The sequence below is a fragment of the Acomys minous genome (assembly GCF_964271855.1).
Source record: "Acomys minous genome assembly, chromosome: 5".
Taxonomy (NCBI): domain Eukaryota; kingdom Metazoa; phylum Chordata; class Mammalia; order Rodentia; family Muridae; genus Acomys; species Acomys minous.
The window spans coordinates 39,195,016-39,213,311 of NC_140494.1; the positions used below are offsets into that span (position 1 = coordinate 39,195,016).

An 18,296-nucleotide genomic window follows, 5' to 3' on the forward strand; every position below is an offset into this window, starting at 1 on the left:
AATCAAAAGAAAATATAGGAACTGAAATAGACTGAGTTTAGGGTTGCTGCAAAACTATACAGAATGAGATGTTTTTTTAGGACTCTAAGGTGGTAAGTTGGCTTTAGTTCCTCAATGAATTACATACTCTAAAGACCAAAGAAAAGAAGGAAAAATATCTTAAAGGGGTTTTAATGACTCCCAGGAACTAGGGTTGCATGGAGCTGCTGCTATAGAAATGACAGAGTTGTGGGGACACACACTGTAAGGATGGAGTCAGGGGGCTCACATTGTAATGATGGAGTGGTGGGCACACACTGTAATGATGGAGTGGTGGGCACACACTGTAATGATGGAGTGGTGGGCACACACTGTAATGATGCAGTGGTGGGCACACACTGTAATGATGGAGTGGTGGGCACACACTGTAATGATGCAGTGGTGGGCACACACTGTAATGATGGAGTGGTGGGCACACACTGTAATGATGGAGTGGTGGGCACACACGGTAATGATGCAGTGGTAGGCACACACTGTAATGATGGAGTGGTGGGCACACACTGTAATGATGGAGTGGTGGGCACACACTGTAATGATGGAGTGGTGGGCACACACTGTAATGATGGAGTGGTGGGCACACACTGTAATGATGCAGTGGTGGGCACACACTGTAATGATGCAGTGGTGGGCACACACTGGAATGATGGAGTGGTGGGCACACACTGTAATGATGCAGTGGTGGGCACACACTGTAATGATGCAGTGGTGGGCACACACTGGAATGATGGAGTGGTGGGCACACACTGGAATGATGGAGTGGTGGGCACACACTGTAATGATGCAGTGGTGGGCTCACATTGTAATGATGGAGTGGTGGGCACACACTGTAATGATGGAGTGGTGGGCACACACGGTAATGATGCAGTGGTAGGCACACACTGTAATGATGGAGTGGTGGGCACACACTGTAATGATGGAGTGGTGGGCACACACTGTAATGATGGAGTGGTGGGCACACACTGTAATGATGGAGTGGTGGGCACACACTGTAATGATGCAGTGGTAGGCACACACTGTAATGATGGAGTGGTGGGCACACACTGTAATGATGGAGTGGTGGGCACACACTGTAATAATGGAGTGGGGCACACACTATAATGATGGAGTGGTGGGGCACACACTGTAATGACTGAGTGGTTAGGTATGCCCTGTAGTGACTGGGTGTTGGAGCATGCATAGTGTAAAAGGAAAAGGAATGAGTGTTGCCCTGCAGAAGTGCAAATATTCTGTGAATGGGAGAAAGAAACAGAAAGTAAGAATAAGGCCCTCGAACCTAGAGATGACTTTGACTTCTCAGTTCATAGAGTTTATTTTTATATATGATTTCATTAGTGCTGCTCACTAAAGAGCCCTAACTGCTAATGTTCCAAGCAACCAGGAAGGACAGTTTCCAGAGCTACATGAGGATGTAGGTCAGAAACTAGGAGTATCTTTGATCCAAGAGACTGAAAATTCTCACTGAGCTCAGAACAGAACCCCTAGTTTTTTTTTTCCTGGGCTGAAAGCATGTCTCTCTAACATCCCAGTACAAAAAGAAAAAAAATAGCAATGAATTAAAGTCAATCAATTATATTAAAAGTCTTGTATTGATATGAAGCTGATCAGAAGAATAAGAACCAAGAACAGAACACACAGCTTCTCAGATCCCCTGGACTGACAAATGGATGAAGAACTAGATGTCAGGGAACTCAGCTACCAGAGTAAAAACAAAACACAACAAAAGCTGCAGTAGTAGCGGAGGCCTTGGCTGTTCCTCTCCTCTTCCAGCTGTTCTGTGGCGGTGTTCAGAGACCGGGAGGACAGCCGCTTTATAGGCAGTTTCTATTAGATGAAGAAAATACAGTAAAACCAGAACAGCTGAGGTTTTCTCCCAATAGCCAGTGTCTGTAAAGAACTGCCAACCGCCCACTGGACACTGCTCCACAGCAAGAGCCTTATCAGGATACATGTCACTTCAGAATTACAGGGCTATAAGGGACACATGAAAACTCAAATGACACAATCCAGATGCAGTGAAGAGAAACCAGACTAGGTGAGTAACTCCATTTCTTTAAAAAAAATTTTTTTTCATGGAAAATGAAAAAATAAAACATCATAAAACAGTAAAGACATTCAAAATCCATCCAAGAAAACTCTACTATTTTGACTTCAGGTAGATCCTTGTTTGACCCAACAGAATTCACATCCTCATGAGACCATGTACTTCACAGTTTTAGGAAAATGTTCACTGGGGAGCTTTTCCATGTCTGGTGTATCAATAATACCATCAGGTTCTTTTCATTAATAGCTACAAATTGAAATATAGATAAAACTATGTGATATCCTGAATTTGCTTCAAAATATTTTGACATGTGTGAGACAGATACAAATTGATAAATGCGGGCCTTAGAGTATTGTTTGTATTTCACATCTATATACGAAATCTGAGGTACAAAGCTTGAAAGCTAGTGAAAAGCTACTGAAATGAGGTAACGAAAGGAAATGTCTTTTTGGGGCTGAGACTAGAGGCATGCTGAGGGCAGAGGCATGGTTTTTGTTTTGTTTTTCTTTCCCCACTGTGAATTGTCAAGTGTCCAGGCCATGAAGACTTTCCATATCTTCTGTCAGAGAACAGAAAAGTGAGTGTACCCATCCATTAAGGGACCCTCCCACACTGAAAGCACATCTCAGGCACCAACGGATTCCACTGCACTATGATGCTAGATAAAGACAGGGGCTCGTCTGGACAAGACCCTGGCTTCGTTAGGAAATGCCAAACATGAATTTTTTTTTCTTTCCTCTTATTACTGTTTACTGCAGTGCGGATGTCATGGTTTCTGCTGACCTGAATAAATGGGACATAATACAGTTTCCACCCATAGAAATCTCACCTGGGATCCTCCATGAGGAAGTACTACTTCAAGACATGAAACTTGCACACTTTTGTCTTTATTCTAGACAATTACCCAGGCGAAGCCACAGAACAAAAAGCAACATCCACCTCTTACTATCTTGCACTGAACATGGGATTTGATTTACACTGTGGTCTTGTGACTACACAAGCCTTCTCATTACATCAGATAGCCTTGTGATTACACATAGCCTTATTCCTTACCTTTGTAGGAGACAATGGGGTGCTCGGCTCTCTGGCACTGGGCAGGATCCTGGATCTCAGGCCGGACAAGTCTCCACACTCCCAGGCTTGAGAGCAGCCATGCAAGGATGCAGGCTCCGTTCATGGTGGGCAAGGGGTCTCTGACTCTGGGAACAGGTTTTCTGTGAAGCTCACCTTCTCCTCATGTGTAGAAAGTACCTACAACACACAAAAGAGGGATCCAGTGAACATGAGTTCAGGTTTAGGCAAGGGATGTTAGAAAACACAAACCAGTAGACATTTGATACGAGATGATGCATCAGAGTGTGTGGATCCCCCACTTTCTGGGGAAGATGGGTATGTGTATCAGGTAGGTACATGCGGTGCATATAGGGCTAGGTGTGTATAAGGGTGTGGGCATATGTGTGCCTGTATGTATGTGTATTTGTATAGTAGAGATGCATGTGCTGTAAGTGGGGGTGGGTATATATGTGGATATGTACAGTAGATGTGTATGTGTAGTGTGGATGTGTGTGTGTGGTGTGGATGGATGTGTGCACGCGTGCGTGTACGTGCGCACGCACATGGGTCGGTGTGTGTGTGTGTGTGTGTGTGTGTGTGTGTGTGTGTGTATGTGTAGATGAATTAAATCTGAGACAATACAATGTTAAGCTCTCCAAGGTCACACCCCTGTTAAGTAATGGTTATTAGTCACTGTGATCATTCTTGGGACTTTCCTTGTAAGTCTGTCTTGGCCTGTTTGAGCAATCTGAGTTGATATGCAGTAACTTTGTCACTCTTTATCGTCCATAAGACACTATTTAATAAGGCTACAGCCTTTGTCTTTTACCAATAATCTGATTAGCACTATGGCACACAGTACTTGTCAATAATTCTAATAAGATTCTAAATTTATCAATGATCCATCTGCAAAACCTGTGGCCATGTATGCTTCAAACAGAACATATATCGAATAACTACCAGGTAGATTAAAAGGGTGAGGTTAGAAACAGAGACACCTTCAGGATTATGAACAAAACACACTCTAAAATAAGGCAGATCTGTACAAATAATTATTACGCAGACTCTGAAATTGGAAATGAAGGGAGGATGCCCCTGCCTTCTAAAGGAATCAAGGATACACTCATCTAGAGGTCAGATTTAAATTTAATATTGAAGGATAAAGAGGATTTTGAGAGATAAGGATTTCTGGAAGGGTTTTTCACACCAAGTGCCAAGGATAAGAAGACACCTGGGAGTGGGTAAACAGATAAGAGGATGCAGTAAATGTGTTCTGGAGTGCTTGGCTGTTCTTGGTACAGGAACCAGGTAATTTAATGAGAGTAAAAAAAAAAAACAGTCTAGACATGAAATTGCAGAGAGAATAACAGAGGAGGGAATAAGTTGACTTAAATTTACTCCAATTATTGAGAAGAGAAGCTGTGGCTTTAGGCTTTGTAAATCAAGAGCACGAAGCAGAAGCAAAGGGCAGCTAATGAGTATGGCGGTTCAGAGTGGCCCTGGAGCCCAACTTGGCCCTGCCCCTCCAGGAAGCGGTGACAGGGACCAACAAACACTGCCTATTGATAACTCTCATTATTTGTGGTCTCAATTTCCCAATAAAAAGAGGCAGAATAAATGTGAAAACAGGATTCATCTTTCTGCTGTATCTAAAAAACACACCTTAACACCAAGAATAGACATCATCTCAAAGTAAATGAATACAAAAGGATAAATAGATGAAACTAGGAAGAAAGCCAGTGACACCATTTTAATATCTGATAAAACAGACTTTGAAAATAATTAATCAGGGGGAGACACTACATACTCAAAGGAAAATTCCACCAAGAGGACATTAAAATTATTAACGTTGATGTGCCATGCCTAAGGGCATCCAAGTTCATAAAAGTAACTCTGCTGCAGCTCATACTGACCCCCACAAGCTGAAAATGGGAAACTTCAATACCCTACTCTTGCCAATAGACAGGTCAACCAGACAAAAATTAAACAGGGAAATGCTGGAGCTAACTGAATATACTCTGTAACACATTTACAGAACAATTTGCTCAAACACAAAAGAATATACTTTCTTCTCAACACCTCAAAAAACTTTCTCCAAAGCTGCCCGCTTACACAAAGCAAGTCTTAACAGATACAAGAAAACAGAAATGACACCCTGGATCCCATCTTATCACGATGGATTAAAGTTGGATTTCAACAATAAATGAGACAATGGAAAGTTTACACACACAATGAAACTGAACAGCTCACTACTGAATGAAAAGTAGGTCAAGAAAGAAAGTGAAATGTTTCTAGAATTAAATCAAAATTAAAACAACACATACTAGATCATAGCTCTAAGTGCCTGCATAAGGAATTTGGGGCGATCTCATACTGGTAACATTGTAGCACATCTGAAAAGCTAGAAAAAGAAGAATTCACACCTAAAAGGAGTAGATCATAATAATAATAATAATAATAATAATAATAATAATAATCAGAAATTTAATCAATAAAATAGAAATAAACAAACAAAAACAATACATGGGGTTCAGGGAAACAAAGAGTTGATTCTTTGAGATAATCAATAAGATTGACAAATCCTTAACTAAATTAACAAAAAGAGAAAGGAGACACAAATCAGCAAAATTAGATATAAAAGCAGGGGACATAACAAACACCAAGCAAATCCAATGAGTTACAACACCATAGTTTATAAACCAAATTGAAAATATATAAAAGAAATGGATAATTTTCCTGAGATATGCCACTTGTCAAAGTTAAATTGAGATCAGATTATTAATTTAAACAGACCTATAACCAGAAGTGAAATATAAGCAGTGATTAATCTCTCTACCAATAAAAGCCCAGGGCAAGATGATTTTAGTACAGAATTTTGTCAGACTTTCAAAGAAGAGTTAATGCCAATACTCCTCAAATTATTTAACAAAATGGAAACAGAAGGAATATTGCCCAATTCAGTTAATGAGGCCATAGTCAGATATCTAAATGACATAAAGATTAAATAAAGAGAGTTACAAACCAATTTCCCTTATGAACATATATGCAAAAGTACTGAATAAAATACTTGCAAATTGAATCCAAGAACACATTAAAAAAAAGATCATCCATCATTATCAAATAGGCTTCATTTCAGAGATGCAGGGATTTGGTTCAACATACATAAATAAATAAATGTAAATCATTCTATACATAAACTGAAACACAAGAACCACATGATCATCTCATTAGATTCAGGAAATCCTTGTACAAAATCTAATATTCGTGATAAAAGTCCTGGAGATATTAGAGATACAAGGAATATACCTTGACAAAATAAAGGGAGTTTACAACAAGCCCACAGTCAACAAAAACTTAAATGGAAAGAAACTAAGGAGAATTTACTAAAATCAGTAACAAGACATCTCTGTGTTCATGAGGTCAAGGCTAGTCCCCTCTTTCTCTTGTATTAGGCTCAGTGTATCTTGTCTTAGGGTCAACTACAATGTCCACTCTCTACAGTACTTGAAGTCTTAGCAAGACCAAGAAGACAACTGAAAGAGACCAAGGGGATAAAACTGGAACAGAAGAGTCAAAGTATATTTATTTGCAGATGATATGATAGTATATATAAGTGACCCTAAAAATTCCACCACAAAACTTCATACCACTAAAAAATACTTTCAGCAAAGTATCAGGATACAAGTTTCTTCACAAAAATCATTAGTCTTCCTATATACAAGTGACAAATGAACTGAAAAAGGAATGATGAATAAGGCACCTTATCAGTAGCCCCCAAAATATAAAATATCTTCAGATAACTTTAACCAAGCAAGTGGAAGACTTGTTATATGATAAAAATTTTAAGGCATTGAAGAAAGAAATTGAAGAAGATATCTGAAGATGGAAAGATCTCCCATGCTTATGGATTAACAGAGGTAACACAGTAAAACTTGCCATCCTACCAAAAGCAATCTACAATGCAATCCCTTTCAAAATCCCAGCATAATTTTTTACAGATGTTGAAAGGGCAATTTTAAGCTATAGTGATAAAAACAGCAAATATTGGAACAAAAACAGACATGTTGATCAATGGAATCAAACTGAAGACCAAGACATAAATCCACACACCTACACCACCAAGTTTTTTATAGAGAAACCAGAAATACACACTGGAAAAAAAAAGACAGCATTGTCAACAAATGATGTGGGTCACACTGAATGGCTGCCAATAAAAATCCAAATAGATATAAGTGTATTACCCTGGAAAAAAATTCAACTATAAATGGGTCAAAGTCTTCAACAAAAGAGCAGAATCACTGAACCTGATGCAACTTAAAGTGGGAAAGACCCTTGAACTCACTGGCACAGGAGACTTTCTGAGCAGAACACCATTATTAGCACAGGAATAGAGATCAACAATTAATAAATTGGACCTCATGAAAGTGAAAAGCATCTGCACAGCAAAAGACATCACTGTTTGGCAAAGCAGCAATCCACAGAACAGGAAAAGATTTCTTTTACCAGATAAACATAGATAGAGAACTAATACTCAAATACATAAAGAATTTTTTTAAAAAATCTACACACCAAGAAAACAAACAATCCAATTTTCAATTGGGGTGCAGACCTGAAGAGTGATTTTTCGAATGAGGAAACTCAAATGGCTGAGAAATATTTAATGAAAGGTTCATCTTTAGTCATCAGGAAAATGCAAATCTAAACTACCTGGAGACTTCATCATACACTGGTCAGAATAGCCAAGATCATAAAATAAGTGACAGCTCATGAAGGAAGAATGTGGCATAATGAGAACATTCTTCCATTGCTGGAGGGAATAGAAACTCATGCAAGACACACTGTTGAAATCGTGTGGCAGTTCCTCGGAAAGATAGGAATCAATCTTTCTCAAGATCTATCTATACCACTCTTGGGCATACAGCCAAAGGATGCTTCATCCTACCTCAGAGACACTTACTCAACTATGTTCATTATTGCTATTTTCATAATAGCCAGAAAATGGAGAGAAACAACCTAGATGTCTGCAAATGGATAGATTTTTAAAATGTAGTACATTTACACAATGGAATATTACTCCACCTTCAGAAAATGAAATTCATAGATAAGTTGATTTAACTAGGAAAAGTCATCCTGAGTGAGGTAATCAGACTCATAAAGACAAACATGATATGTTTTTTTCTTAGATTGAATGTTAGCTGTTAAGCCAATGATAAGCAAGCTATGATCTATAAAATCTCAGAAGTTAGATATAAAGTAAGTAACTCAAAAGAAGGGAGCATCTCCTTAGGAAGAAGAAATAGAATAATGACTGAAGGACCAGAAGTATGGACTGGAAGGAGAATGTCAAAAGGGGATATGAGAGGAGGAGGAGGAGGGGAACAAGGGAGGGAGGGACAGCTAAAATTAAGGACCACTTGAGGGGGCATATGGAAACCTAATGCAGTAGAAGCTTCATAGATGATGATAGATAATAGATACATAGATAGATATTTAGATAGATAGATACATACATACATACATACATACATATATACATATTTAGATACATACATACATACATATTTAGATAGATACATACATAGATACATAGATACATAGATAGATATTTAGATAGATAGATAGATAGATAGATAGATAGATAGATAGATAGATAGATACATACATACATACATACATACATACATACAAACATAGACACATAAATACATAGATAGATACATAAATAGATGATAGGAAGGAATGAAATCTAAATGAAATGATCAAACATTGGAGACACAGCCTCAAATGAACTTATCTCATCACCAAATGAATCTTCAGTGATGAGAATGGGTTACATATAAGAGCTGTTGCACAGAGGGGTCTCATGGCAACTTCCAAACAAACCAAGCAATTGTCAAGGCTTTAAGTTGCTCTCCACAAACTGGTAGCAAAACTCTACTTCTGAAAATAACACAACACAAGTCACTGAACACAGATAAGTCAAGCTGGTGCCTACCTAGAGCCTTCACCCCTGCAGGCTAGTGTACTTGGGACCAGGAAATAATCTACTCCCTATTAAAGGAGAATGAACATAAACATCAACCCAGCTAGCTACAAACCCTTCAATTTACAATGGTCTCCTAGATACAAAACATGTTAGTACAACAGCGACACAAAGCTTGAAGAACTAATCAACCAATATCTGACTTGAAATAAGGCCCACTCTATGAAATTCTGTAATCCACATCCAACACTACTTAGGTGACCACTCTAAATCAAACTATTCTTAAAGGTATGTTGCATGCTCAATAGTAGATAGCCAAATTTAAAAAAAAAAAAAGGAATTTAAAGACATCTTTAATGAGGTGTATTGCCTCATAATGTGGTGCTAGTGCTTTAAAAAAACTTTTAATTTTCATTTTCACATTTATTTACTTATTTGTTTATTTATTTATTTATATACCGTACAGGTTTTGGATATATATGATGTCTTCGGGTTTTTTAACAGATTTCTGGATGTACAAAGCAGTGCGTCTATGCATTTATATCAATTTCTTGTGCTTTATCTTGGGCTCTTTTCCTTCTGATGGTTTTTTTCCTATTTTGATTTTATTTTCTATCTTATTGTACTTTATTATTATCCCCTACAGGCATGCTTGTTTTCTAACCCGAGATAGACAGCAGGTAGATCTGGATGGGATGTGAAGTGGAGAGGAACTGGGAGAAATAGAAAGAGAGGAAGACATTTAAAAAAAAAAAGATGAGTTAGCTATGGCTTAGTTCTGTTAAGACCAAGGATGTGTGGAGTATCCAGGTTGGCTGTCCTGTCAGGGGTGTAAAGATGTCTCAGCTCTATATGAAAGCAAACACAAGCTAACAGTAATATAGAACAAGAACAGACGCATGTGGTAACAACCCTCAGTCCATTGTAGCCCCATGGTAGGTGTGATGCCAACATTTGGATCCATGCCTGACACCTAAACACTCTCTCCATTGAACTCTCACAGACCACACTCCACACAGTACTGCCCTATGGTTACATCCAAAAGGGAGCTCAACTCCATGAGGTGCTAGGACTACATACAGCTGGTCAGTCGGCCAGGCTTAAGCCAACAGGGAATACAATTAACCCTTAGGTTAGTCAACTGCCTGTTATTTTGGCAGACTATCTGAGATAATCCACACGAAAGCAAAGAATATTTTGGCTCATGTTTTCAGTGGTTTCAAGTCTGATCACTGAGCTCTACTGCTTTCATTCTGTCACAGCAGGATACCTCAGAGTGTGAGCTGGTAACAGAGGGGACCTCTGACTCCACGGCAGCCAAGACAAAGAGCTTTCAACAATCCAGGGACTGATAGCCCATGAGAGGACATATACCAGCATTGTACTGCCTTCTAGTAGGTCTCATCTCCGAGGGTTCTGCCATACTCCACTACTGCCACAGGCCAAGCCTTTTACTCATGGGCCTTGGGGATAGTCATTATCCAAGCTACATCAAGTGAAGCAGGGTATGACTATCTACCACACCTACCAGCATCATGATGTGTTCATCTAAGCCTTAAAAATCTTTGTCTCCTGGATGAAAGGAGGAGGGCAGCAGCTCAAGTGGCCACATACAGTTAAGGACTTGGGACATGAGGGAATCACCATGGCAATGAAAACACAGCTGAAAGGAAAATGGGTGGCCTCTGGGGTGACATGATGAGATCACCTGCTTTCTATGGGAAACCTCCCAAGGCACAATTCAACAGCGGGGTTTAATTTTCAGAATATAGGTCGCCTTCTTTTACCTAGAATAAATTGCTACACATTGTCACTGTGGTAAAGTGACGAAGACATTCACAGTCTTCATGGAGAATATTGTATTTTCTGAGCATTCACAACAGAAGGCCACTCCTCTGAGATTTCGTACTGAGTAGGATCAGCTTTGAGTAGTATGTAGGTCTTCCTTCTTAATGGCAGAAATGCTACCTCCTAAGGCGGCACAGGATGTCTTAACTCAGAGATTGGAGTCCTAACTACTGCAGGCTGCTCAGTATTGGCTCTTCGGACACAGCCGCAAGGTGACTCTTGGTCCAGGGCTGCTAGGTGCATTAGCCAACATCCCACGCCTCTACCCATCTTTGCCAACCAAAACCACTTCCAAGAATTGCCAAATTGTCCTTGCTGATAACTCCTCATTTAAATTTGTCAAAACCACTCTCTCCTTAGAACTCAAGCTATCATTAATATATATATATATATATATATATATATATATATATATATATATATATATATATACACACACACACACACACACACACACACATACATACATATATATCCCAAATGAGTGTATATTGAATCACTTCAGTATGTTGTCAGTAATATCGAAAGCCAGGCTAATTATAACTATTTGCTGCATTTTGAGAACTTTATTTTGAAAGTCTTTTTAAAGAATCAATGTCACTAAAAGATTTTCTTATACCATCCAATCAACCTCAGAAAATTAAATATATATCACGCAAGTTAATAAAAAATGTCTTTGTTGTTATGACGATGTATTACAGAAGGCAAATACGGATTGTGACATCTACTCATTTTGGAGAATTTACTTCAAAAATCCCCGAAGCTTTCCTTTGGCTTCCTCATGTGGGAGGATTGCTCTATAAGCTGGATCTAAATAAGCACAACTCTGTATAGAAGTGTTTGTGCGATAAATAACATTTCCAGATCTCACCCACACTGCAGCTGAATAGACGTGGGGGACAGAAAATAACTGTTCCTTTTAGAAAATAAAAATGCTGTCAGATCAAAAAGAAATCAAAAGAATGAATGCTTGCATGGGGGAGCTTTCCCGAGGGAGCAGAATCTAACCAGTTATTAATAAAAACAGATCCAACGCAAGCTAAATGCGCGTCCTTTCAGAGGAGGCTGAGTGGCTTCTAAGCCGTATTGTAAAATTAGATATAGGCAGATCTTCTGGCACAATTCAGAGACATAAAGCCCTCCTTGCCACATGCTTTACCCAAGGCATCTATAATCACCCCGGTGGGAGGGCAAACAAGTCAAGAGCTAACCCAGAAAGATGGCCTCAGAGGAGACTCAGAGCCAGGCCCCAAGCTTGCCCCCAAAACAGCAGTCCTGCTGGCAGCTAGCCAAAGCTGATGAGCAAAGTTCTGGCTGCACCTATGCCACCTAACAGCAAGCTACAGATCATGTCACCTCAGAAGTGCAAATAGGCAGATTTATAGACAGGGACAGAGAGCACTGCAGAGGTGGCCATATTTCAAACAGCCGTTCCATCCCTTGGCACTGTTCAAGGTCACTGGGTGAACTGCCCGTCATGCACCATCCAAACCTGCCTCTCAGCCCATGCTCCACACCTGTGTCACAGCCAGACAAGGGAACTCTTCCAGCTTGCAATGGCTGTCATGGGAAGAGGCTGCCCTATCGCAAACCCTCTTAATTCCTCTCCTGCTTTTTTGAACTCTTCAAACATATTCTGCACCTTTTACCAATAACCCAGTCCCTGTAAACTGCATCTCAACTATGCACCCTGAAAAGGCCCACGGCTTTCAGCCACACTGGAGTAACTTACAGAATATGTTGCATACTCGTTTGTGTGTTGCTGGTGCCATGATGCTCATCTCAGCTCAAGTTATCCATAAGTCAAGGAAGAAACCATTTTCTATTTCCATACACAGCAACTACCCACTCCAGCCAGCCTGACAGCTCCTGCCTAGAACCCGTCATAACAACTTCAGTACCGGATACTTAATCACCTTTTCATCAAAGATTTATCTGCATAGTCTCATAACAGTTACGTGTCTACATTTGAACTTCTTCTTCTCACAAGCTATGTTTTGAACTCAGTCTGGGTGCCAAGTTCATGAGCTCCTGCATATTGAGTGGGTTGCATGAACAAGTCCAAAGAAACAGAGCTAATCTTTAGTAAGAAGCTGTGATTCAGCCATCTCTTGCCACAGATAGAGTCACAGTGCGAGTCGGCTTAGCCCCTTGGTCCACATGAGGCAATGAATCAGTCACCCCCAGAAGCTGGGAAGTCAAAGGATATTTCAAAATCATCTGGCTAACCACTCCATTTGCAGCTGACAAAGCAAAGCCACAACACACTCCATTATATATGTGAAGTTAAATGTGAGCGGCAAAACACATCAAAATGGGTTCTGTACCTTCCTGGTTTTGCGATGATTAAGTTGGCCTTTCTGTTTGAGTCTATAAAGGCACCCACTTATAACCAAGAGATTAGGTGGACTGCGTCACTTCAGTCATGCCTGCAAAGCAAATACTAGTTGGTGAACCATAGGTCCAGAGAGGAGAGATACTCCCAGGGTATTGTTAATCCAGGCAGCCGTAGTAAAAGATCGTGCTGCCCTCCAAGGCTGGGTTGAGCGCAGAAAGGACAGTATCTCAGGACTCCTAGGCAGGGTTTATGGTTGTAAAACAGGTAAAAATTTATTTCTTAGGTTTAATACTCATTTTTTTAAGCACAGATTATTTGTGTACACATTGGCAAGTATGAAACAAAAGCTCAAAACAAGATCTGTCAAGGAAGGATTCCTTTGAATGGAAACAAAGACAGAAGCTATGGGTTTGGATTTTTTTGTTTGTTTGTTTGTTTTTTGTTTTTTGACGGGATTGAAATGAAAGTTCAGGACAGAGGGAAGAAATGATCCAGGAAACTCAAAGTCTTTCATGCTCAGCCCAGGAAGGAAGGTATAGAGTGAGCCCTTGCTTTCTCTCTGCTGCAGTATCAATATTCAATGTGCTTGGCAGAAAATGGAATTAAATAAAGAGTTAGCAAAACCATAACACTAAGTTAACACAGTGTTCAAGCCTAGATGTCCTAACACACTTTTGAAATCATGACGGGACAATATTATTAGAGAAATACATTGAGATTAAAGACTCCGTGTCCTTAATTGAATGTAAAGAGAAAATCGGAATAGCTACAACACTTCAAATCTTCTATTTTTATATACATTAAACAAACAAACAAACAAACACCTTTGTACTATTTTAATCCATGCACCCTAACTGTCAAGATTCAGCTGAAAGCAATTTAACCATGCATGATTAGTGAAATGATTTTAAGAGTATATTAACAAAAACACTTATCAGATCGACCCAGAGAAAGACAACAAGCTGACACCCTCAGTGACTGAACCAGAGCTGACCATTATCTAGAGAGTGCCACCATATCTGAACTCCGATGAGAAGGAATTTTATGGCTGTATAAAATGACCTCGTGGTATAAAATGGGAAAAAGCAAACATTAAACTATTTTATACATTTCAACAATAGTTCAGCTCTAGTGACCTTATTTTATACCTCTCCTCAAATGGAATTGCTATTATGCCTTTGCCTTCTTCCCCTGTTTAGCTCTAGATGGCCCGGAGGAACGATAAAAATAAATGAAGTCCATTAGATAAAATTATTATTCGCTCAAAGACAATATTAATTTTATCTGTCAGCAGGTTTTAAAACTAAGTGAAAGTTGATTCATTCTACTTCTTCTTGCTAAACCAAGAGCACTTTCTAGGAAAAAAAAATACTTAAATAATAGAGCCTTCAGTCAACATAACCATATGATCAATTTCTAAAGGACTTACATGGATTCGTTTCCTAAGGCAAGAGACACAGAAGGCACAGTAGAGTAGTCAAGTTGTAAGTGACTCTCACAGGCCATTAGAGACAGCACCTTCTTGTGACAGTTATTATGTGTGTTCTTTATGATAACATGCAAGTGCAGACTGACATGTCTGGGAGGAAAAAAAAACCCTGATTCTGCTGATGTGACCGATGCTGTGGCATATTGCCTAAAACCTTACCTTTCCTAGGATCCATAGCACCATCATCTCCCACTCTCCCTGCTGTACCTGGAACTTCTCAGCCTTGCTGCAAATGAAGGTGCACACTCACCTTTCGGTATGTTGGTTTTTCTTACTCAATCAGGATGCTCTTCTGATGTGCCTCTTCAAATATGGGTGGCTTTACACAGGCTTAATAACTACCAACCCAAATATAATCCCCACTCTGTACAAGGTAGACCTATAAACAAAAGGAGGCATCTTCAAATAAGTGCACCAGCAGAGCCTGAGCTACTAGGGGCCTTCTGCCCTGTCTTTACTGACTGACTCCGTCACGCCTGCTATCTATGACAGACAAGAACACGCGTGTTCAGGTAGGTGTCCAACTCACCATCCGAGAACTCGGTCACCATTCCTATTCTTTCATCTTTCCAAAGCCCTAGTCAGGCCGCTCTGCTTCTTGCCTCAAATTTCTTCTCATTCTGTTGGGATTGCTTCCTCTATCCCTGATCCTTAAGCATCTATGTAGCCATTTTTTAATAACCCCCCAACACACATTAATGCAGTAGCTCTTATGTTTGCTATAGACTTTTTCATCTTAAACTACAATTACTGCTCCCGGCCTCATTCTAAAGCAAGGCCGTGAAGTCTCAGCTTCTGGGCTGTACTGAGTAGGCATTTAGCATCTGAGAGCAGAGTTAGCGGATGTATGCACACTACCATTCTTGGGATGCACATGCTTCCATTAAAATGCTGTGCATGCTTCCCTTTCTTCCATGACTCTGCCATTCGTTGTCACAGATGTTTTATCCCCTATTAAAATTCTCTTAACATCTGGTCCAAATACATGAATTCCCATGGTTTTGAGAAATGTCCTTTCAAAATGTCATAATTTTCCAGTTAATGGTCAAAGGGATGAAGGGATTATACAGGCAGATGCGCTGAAAAGAGGAGTTCTCGGGGGCCTGGGACTGTGAGAACAGAAGGGAGCGCTGGCCACGCACACAAGCCCTTGGGGTCTACAGAACTCATTCCAGTTCTCGTCACTCACCAGAATCACAGGAAGCAACAAGAACAAAGAGGGGACATTACCATTCAGGGCCGAGCAATTTTATTAGAGTAATTATTCTAGGTTGAAATATGAACGTCATGAAAGTTTATCAGATAAAAACAGATCACTAATGCATTTAGGAAAAAAATAGACTGTTCAGTGAAAAGTCCTCGTGCTTGGTGTTTTCAGATTTTTACCTAGGAAGGACCTGGTACCAGACATAGAGAGTAAATACATTGCTTACTTGACTTTGTTACAGTCCTGTCTGTCAGAACTAAATCAGACCGCAGTAGCATTAATAAGTCTGTGTCAAGTATGCACAAAAAAGAATAAAACACACATCATATAATGAAAATTAATGAGATCTTAATCAAAGTTAAAGATGGTAGTAGCTACTGAATAATGATCTGTATAAAATTGCCAATTAGCTTATAGATGGAATTTATACATGTATTTTCTGTAAATAATCTTATAGCACGTACACTGTCACCCTTTCTTATTTTCCAAACATGGAGATGCGAGGCAGTGAGGTACGAGGAAGTCTGTCTCCTGCCAAGCTGCTGTCCTGAAGGTGTTGGTCCTCATTCCCACAATGAGTATGTGTGTCCCTGGGAACGGCACTTGGCAGAGTAGCCACAGGCTCATTCACTGATCTTGGAGCCAGAGACCTCATTGACCAAGCTTTAGCCTAGGGTAAACCTTGCCAGAGTTCCCACCCTTGCAGGATTCTGCAAAGGACACCTCAGTTTTCTGCTACCATCCACCATCTGGCAGCCTATGCCTGAAAGAAGCCTACCCACTTCTTCGCTTGTACTTACTTAAGACAAGGAAATGGCTTTAAACTCGTCCAAACAGGCACTGATATCACCACCCCGTTAGTTCGGTTTTCGGCCCAAGTCTCTGTCTTCAGAGCTGGCGTCATATTTTTATTATTCTAATATGCCCACTAATATGCTAAAGCTTGAGTAAACGCTGTCATTACTGCTCCAAATAGGCATCAAGCCACACCCTATGCTCTGATCTGTTGCCACAGTCGCACGCTAGCCCTGTCCTCTCACTTCACTCTCTCCTGGGTTTGCCGAAGCCTTTTAATTGATCCTTGTGCTCTGCACTCCTGACCCAGATGATTTTTGGTTTTGCTGCTACAGCCAGAAAAAAAGTGCAAAGGAGTTTGATAAAGTAATCACAGCCGCTTAAAATCTTTCAGTAGTTCCCCCATAGAAACTCTGAAATGTGAAAACCATTGGCCCTAACAAAAGCCGTTTTCTGTAGCCAGTCCAAGCGTCCCTGCATCTCTCTTTTCCAGATCCCTCACTCACCATAGGCCAGCCACACACATGCACGCATACACCCAAGATCTTCCTTGTCCCTCTGCATCCACTGACCTTAAGACCTTAAATCTTCTCTAGGTTCATCAAGGGGGCTTTCTTCCCATGACTCAGCCTTTATTCAATGTAACTCCCCGCCCCAAGGCAACCAAACCTGCCTTTTTTACACCTGCTGATGCTGTGAACATCTCTGTTCTGTGTCACTTAAAATTACAGAAAGTTGCTTCTTGATATATTTGTGGGGTGTTCTACAACCTTCCACATAAATTTGTTTAAAAAGAGGTCATGATTTCCTAATTTCCCCACAGAATATATGTATATTAAAGCATTATTTTCCATTTCAAACATATGTAATAAACAATAAATAGATTAACATAGCCCACAAGGGCATAGACAGAAGTATTCAGTACCTTCAAAGAAGGAAAATCAAGGCAGGAAGAATACAATTGAGAGAATGATTAATAGAACAAAACATACTGATTTGGTCAATGAAAACAAATTTTTTCCCAATTGCTTTGCCTTCGGGCATCTAAAGGATACTGCAAGGACCTATGAGATCTACGTCTGACGGTGAATTGATATCTTTGATCATATGCTATTCAACACACTGAACTATAAACAAGTGGAGACAAAAGACTTTCATTTGTTCTTTGTAGATCCCCAGGTCCTAAGACCTAGCATGCATGTAAGAACTATTAAATTCGTTAGTAGGCACTAAATGGAGTAAATGTCAAGGTTCCCAACTGATGGGTTAGTTCATTGTGAAAGTCTAGACACTTCTTTCCAGATCAAGGCAAAGAAACATGCCCAGTTTATTTCAGTCAATAAATCATTCTTACAATGAGTTTCACAATAGATTCTACAGAAGACTGCTAGATCTCTAATGGTCTACATGTGAGATTTCAAAAGCAGGTCAAAATAGACCTTAACTGAATGGCCTCAAAAACATCTAGTTACTAGCTTATTGTGTGGTGCTGTGACATGCGTA

At 39.9% G+C, this 18,296-nt stretch overlaps 1 protein-coding gene across 6 annotated transcripts in view; it reads right to left on the minus strand.

Annotated features, from left to right (window-relative positions):
- The window catches only part of SEMA5A (semaphorin 5A), a 442,105-nt gene that overhangs the window by 275,784 nt on the left and 148,025 nt on the right, over positions 1 to 18,296 (minus strand). For all 6 annotated transcript variants that reach the window (XM_084782844.1, XM_084782839.1, XM_084782840.1 and 3 more), the window contains one exon: positions 3,134 to 3,331. In XM_084782844.1, the coding sequence (XP_084638970.1) occupies positions 3,134 to 3,257 (124 nt within the window). In that variant the 5' untranslated portion in view covers positions 3,258 to 3,331. The remainder of the gene's footprint in view (positions 1 to 3,133; positions 3,332 to 18,296) is intronic.